At 47.4% G+C, this 6,350-nt stretch overlaps 1 protein-coding gene across 1 annotated transcript in view; it reads right to left on the minus strand.

Annotated features, from left to right (window-relative positions):
- Positions 1-732: 732 nt before the first annotated feature.
- The window catches only part of LOC311310637 (glutamate receptor ionotropic, kainate 2-like), a gene marked incomplete at both ends in the record, with an annotated part of 59,322 nt that continues 53,704 nt past the window's right edge, over positions 733-6,350 (minus strand). The window contains 2 exons of the mRNA XM_084440147.1: positions 733-897; positions 5,773-6,023. Coding sequence (XP_084296273.1) covers positions 733-897; positions 5,773-6,023 — 416 coding nt within the window. The remainder of the gene's footprint in view (positions 898-5,772; positions 6,024-6,350) is intronic.

Genomic DNA, 6,350 nt, shown 5'->3' on the forward strand with positions numbered 1-6,350 from the left:
AACTAAATAGATACATCTTTAGGGAATGAGAATACTGTCTTCTTTATACACCAGTTTCTTACTCAACATTTGGCACTTTGTAACATTCTATTTCATATTGAACTGTACTGAGATCAGTTTTGACCTTATCAATTCAGAGTAATTCAAGCCATTGGAGGACGAGACCAACAGGGACACGAACATGGATATCTGACAAAAGTGTAATCAACGTCGACGGAAAAACAACATCAACTTATTTCTTGGGGTGTCACTGTCTAGATTCTGCTCTGCACAGGTGTGTGTGTGTGTCTGTGAGTGTGTGTGGGTGTGTACAGGTGTGTGTGTGTGTCTGTGAGTGTGTGTGGGTGTGTACAGGTGTGTGGGTATGTGTTTGCGTTTAAGTATTTGCGTATGTGTGTGTCTGTGTGTGTGTGTGTACAAAAGTCACTATCAGTTAAGTCAACACAAGTTGTCCCAACAGGCCTGGTTTGCTATCGATCCTCACGAGGACCCATCCGAACATTCCACCAATCAGCTGATCCGTCACCTGCGAAAGCCCCTCCCACAAAGTGTCTGTCATGGTGAGGTGACAGGGCGGTGGGTCTAAGTCCCGCCTCTGACCTCTATATTTCCACAGGAAACATCTGTCGACTGGAGGGAACGAGGGCCAATAAACTACTGCTTTCACTGATAACCTTTTATCTGTGGTCACGCCGGTTAGGCCCCGCCCACGTTCAGGGGTGCGGTCAGAGCTCACGCCATGGTCTCCTTGCCGGGGAGCCTCCTGTCGTTGAAGGTGTGCATGTTGATGACCTCCTCGGTCTTGACTATGACGGGCGCCGCCGGCTTCTGTTTGAGGCGGCGTTGGCACTTGAGCGACACGCGCAGCTCGTCCACCATGGCGCTGCAGAACGACCTCTGCGGAACACAACAGAGAACCATATGTGACCGCCGCTGGTGATTTGGTCCTCAACTAGGCATTTTCATTTTTCAGTTTTTTACAGATTATGAAAGTGCAGATTGTAAGCTTTCAAATGAGGTCTCATACATTGAAATCTGAACATATTTGAAGAAGATATGCTTATTTGAATGCTAGTACTGCCAAATCAACTTAGCTGAGAAATCGCCCTCCAAAGTTCTCCAACATTTCACACCTCTGACTGCCAGGTAATGGGCGTGAACAATAGCCTGGTAACCCCTCCCCCAGCCACTCCCCCACTGGACGATCTGTCATTATCTGTCAGAGTGGCTGTCAACTTGGGGTATTACCTGAGAGTGGCTGCCAAGTGAGGTGCTCTCTCACTATTGACCCCACACTCTGAGTCAGTATTAATCTTGTGTTGTGAATGCAGTTAAGAACAATATAAGATGAAGTTCAAATTTAACATTCTTTATTGTCAAATACATGATATACATTACAAGCATAAGTAGTAAAGTGTACAAAAAAAGGCAACAGTCTAAGTGTTAAAGTGTACAGTCAGTTGTATAGACGAGGTGCATAGTGTTCATTGTGATCAAGTGCACAACAAAGTAATAAGGTGCATAGTGTTCAATGTGATCAAGTGCACAACAAAGTAATAACAAGGTGCATAGTGTTCATTGTGATCAAGTGCACAGCAAAGTACTAACAAGGTGCATAGTGTTCATTGTGATCAAGTGTACAACAAAGTAATAACAGTCCCCAGCTCAATACTCAAGGTAATAACAGTACTCGGCTCAGTATTCAATATTCTAACAATGCAGTCTGTGCAAGTGTGGGCAAGTCTGTGCAAGAGAACAAGCAACGCTTCAGTATACAAACAGGAAAACAGGAAAGGCTGTGGCCTTTCTCCTGCAGTGCTGTCCGTCCTGATGATCTGCAGTGAATCTACAAGCGGACAGTCTTGTTCTGAGCTGCTGTGGAGTTTGGCGGGGGACATGTGATGTCTCGTCCCTCATCAGAACAGAACTCTCTGATCTTGTCAAAGAGATACGTCTGTCTGGCCATGTCCAGTCCGGGTGGGGCTTGCACAGGAAGACCTTCTCTGGGGGGCAGGACATCAGGCTTGCGCCGGTGCCGGTGCATCACGGTGTTCTCTGGCCACAACCATGCCAGGTCTCTCTGCATCAAAACTGCAATAGAATAGAAGGAAGAAAGTACATTAAACTATTGCCCACAGTACTGGCACTCCATATACATAAAATAGTACCAGAAAGTGTTGATTAAATAGACTAGCTAATGCATGATAATTACCTGAAGTGCTGGTAACTCGAAATCTGTGGGAGTGCCCGGAAGTAGGGTTTCAGATGCTCTTGCCAGTTGTAGCTTTCAACAAGCACGGTGCCGTCTTCCAGTCCAACAAGCTGGGGGATGTTGACGTGCTTCACAGGAGAGCTGTCCCTGACGACTCCAGCAATGGCAGACAGAGTGTCCACTCTGGTCTTCCTGAAGCTCTGCTTGACCAGGCCGAAGCACCAGTCAGGGCCAAACTTGGTGTGGCCTGCAATCAGGAAGTGGACGTCCAGCTGCAGGTGAAGCTTGTGCATGGTCCGCCAAGCACAGTACCACAGCACAAAATTGTTCTTGTTTTGTCCACGGCAGTTGTCGCAATGAAGGTCCACATGTGTTTCTCCAACTCCATAGTTGTTGAAGAAATGATGCACGTAGTTGATGACTGCATTGCTGCCCTTGCTTGAGGCCATCCCTTCGTCGATCAGGTAGTTCACTTGCTTCGGTATTCCCTCACAGCAGACACCAAAAATGCCACACTTACGAGGAGTCAAGAAGTACATGGGTCCTGGCTGAAAAGGGTCAGAAGGGAAGTGAACCTAAGAGACAAAGGAAAAAATAGGAAGAAAAGGAAAAGATGAGATGCATTGAAAATCAAAAACACACATGTAACCCTAACCATACCACATCACATCACAACACACTCATCATAGGATGAACGTATTCTCACCTGTTGTGCAAAATCAAAGCTGTAGTGCATAGTGATCTTCTTGCTGCCTGGTGTGGAGGGGCCAAGGGAGAGCTGCAAATCCTCACAGGTCTTGGCACATGCAGCTTTCATGTCATTGTAGAGTGACCGCTCCTGTAGAACAAGGTTGAGATGCTGCTCCTGCTTCTTCAGCTTGGCTGATTTCACGTTGTCAGGCAGGTTGGCACTTCGGTAAACTTGATAGTTGTTGCTCTGACACAGCCAGCAGAGATCTGTCCGGGGTTTGGTGCTTGCTATGTGAGGGAGCAATGACTTCCACAGCCGTCTGAAGGTGTCCAGAGCCACAACACGGTGTTCTGAAAATAAATAATATTTTATTTGTATGATATTATTGAATTAAATATGTATGTGTTTAACCATAGGATGTCAAAGTATGTATGTATCCAACTTTTACATACCAAGCTTTTCCACAGCATCTTTGTAGAGCCGCCACACTGTAGCTTTGGAGACATTGGATGGCAGCAACTTTGCAGTTAAATCCCTGTGACCAGGGTGTCTGCCAGGCAAGACAATGGCATGGTCTTCAGCGTAGTTGCCGATGAACGTCACAACTCGTTCGATGTCCTCTTTCTTAAGGAAGTAGCGGTTTGTACGTGGACCCTTCTTCCTTTCTCGCACTTGTCCACCATTCTCCTGGTAGTCTTGGGCTATGGCCTGGAGCTTGTTCTTGCTCATGCTGTAACCAAAACAAAAAACAAGGTGTCAGACTAACATACCTCTCATGCTCTCTCATTCTGTTTCTCTCTGTAATAGCTACCTAGCTAGCTAGATATTAGCTGCCTCGCTGGGTAGTTTAGGAACACGGGGCTAGCTCAGCTAACTAGCATGTTAGCTAACGTTAGCTAGCTAGATATTAGCTGCCTCGCTGGGTAGTTTAGGAACACGGGGCTAGCTCAGCTAACTAGCATGTTAGCTAACGTTAGCTAGCTAGATATTAGCTGCCTCGCTGGGTAGTTTAGGAACACGGGGCTAGCTCAGCTAACTAGCATGTTAGCTAACGTTAGCTAGCTAGATATTAGCTGCCTCGCTGGGTAGTTTAGGAACACGGGGCTAGCTCAGCTAACTAGCATGTTAGCTAACGTTAGCTAGCTAGATATTAGCTGCCTCGCTGGGTAGTTTAGGAACACGGGGCTAGCTCAGCTAACTAGCATGTTAGCTAACGTTAGCTAGCTAGATATTAGCTGCCTCGCTGGGTAGTTTAGGAACGAAGGGCTAGCTCAGCTAACTAGCATGTTAGCTAACGTTAGCTAGCTAGCCTTTGTTAGTTAGTGCTAGATTTGTTATGCTAGCTAGACTCAGTCACTTGTTTAGAAATGAGCTACTGCTAAACGACTAACGTAAATGTAAACAGCACAGGTAGTATAAAGATAGCTTACCCTATAGAAAAGCAGAAAGCTTGGCGGCAGACAACCGTCGTGTGAATCTGGTACGTCGTTCGCCGCAACTTTCGCTTGGTAGCAACTTGCTTTGTTGAAACAGTCAGCTCTGTATCACAGTTCAACACGTACAAAACTGCGTGTACGAACGAGTCCTGCTCTCCTGGAGTTCTAGCTGCCATGTTCAGTCTCGACCGGTAAACCAATTCAGGGTTCACTTTGCGAAGGCAAGAGGTAGGAGCCACAGCAGAATTCTCCTTTCGTCTCACTTGGCACTTGCAATCAAAGTTTTTGATCCTGTCCATTTCTTCTGTTTCACAGTCGATGTTCACGGTAACAATATCGATTGCTCGTAAAACTCTTTCCATGTCCTGGATGCCATCCCCCTCTTCTCCATCTTCGTCGACTTCCAGCTCGAGATCAGAAGCATTGTCCTCTTCTTCACTACCACATTCCGAGTTTGTACCATCGTCAACATCCATGTAGTCCTTTAGGTACGAATCCATAAGTTCTCCATTGTCGAATCGTCGAGCGGCGTTGAGCAGATCTTTGTTCAGAGCTTTCGCAAAAGCAGTAGCATCCATGGTTAAACGTGGAACTGAATGTAAACAAACACCACGTGCAGTTCTTATGGGCAGGGTGGGGGGCGGAGAACCCGGAAGCAAGAGCCAATGAAAACAAATCATGCTAATCGATCTGCCCGCCCCCAAGCCCGGCTCGAAATCAGCTAAAAACGAGCTTAGTTTGCAGACTAATTAAACGTATTTCGTGAACCTAAAACTGTTGTCTGTTATAGTAAGTAGGTTCTTCACAACTTCAACTTTGGTAATACACCAAAAAACAAAAAACGAAAAAAAACGTTTTTTTAGTTATTTTGCCCTCTAGCGCATTTCGGGGTTTGCCGAGTTGCGGACCAAATCACCAGCCGCTGTCACATATGTACCCGGGGACACTGAGAAAAGGTTCAGATCTAACTCTTTTCTGTCCAGATAGAACCCTTTTTGGGTTCCGAATACAAGACTGTCTCTAGAACCCTGTGAATGCTTGAATTAAGAACCAAAAAGGGGTTACACAAATGGTTCCATGTACCACTTTCTCTTTGACAGCGTGCTAGCTAACTAGAGTCAAAACAGAACGCGCTGGGGCGCCCCGGTAGCTCACCAGGTAAGGCGCGCACCATATGAAGGCTAGTCCTTCGCGCAGCGGACCAGGGTTCGATTCCCGGCTCGGGTCCTGTGCCGCATGTCCTCCCCTCTCTCTCTCCCACATTTCCTGTCTCTCTACACTGTCCTATTACATTAAAGCTGAAAAGCCCTAAAAAATATCTTAAAAAAAACACTGACCGGCCTACGGCGAACACATCAACATCGCGCCAGAGAACTTGAGAGAACCTTCATCTACGAGGTTTAAAAAGGGCGGGGCGCGTACTCCTCCCATACCTTCTCCAGCTCAGCGTTCTGCTTGGACTTGTACAGGACCTCCCCGACGGCCACGAACACGGAGAGGACCAGGCCGGCGGCCAGCACGATGAAGATGCCCCCGATGTTCTGCACCCCCAGGGCGCTGGCCTCCTTGCTCTCCTCCTCCGGGCAGCCATTCCCCCTCCACCACTTCTCCTTCATCATGTGCAGCTTCCCCTCCTCCTGGAGCTGCAGGATGGCGATGGTGATCTTGTCCCGGTACGGAGAGCCTGCGGGGACAAACGGGGATGAGGACGTTGATAAGCGAGGGTTTCGCGGCATCGTTCGGCGTCCGCATGTGGCGTCGCCAGGCGACCGAGGGTGTCAGTTCTCTTGGAAAATGGAGAAGTTGGATTTTTGCTGCGATGTGCGCCTAGTGACACAACAGTAGGTCACTGACAGCTGATGTGGTCCCTTGCTCAGAAAGGATGTTTGAGGCACTGGTGAAAAGCCAGCGAGCAACTATCCAGAAGGACGTTGTACGTGAGTGAGTGGAGAGAGAGAACGTTTCAGTATGTGATAAAGAAAAGTGCCCTTTCTTGCATTTTCGTTTTTTA

This window comes from Borostomias antarcticus, assembly GCF_949987555.1.
Source record: "Borostomias antarcticus genome assembly, chromosome: 6".
Taxonomy (NCBI): domain Eukaryota; kingdom Metazoa; phylum Chordata; class Actinopteri; order Stomiiformes; family Stomiidae; genus Borostomias; species Borostomias antarcticus.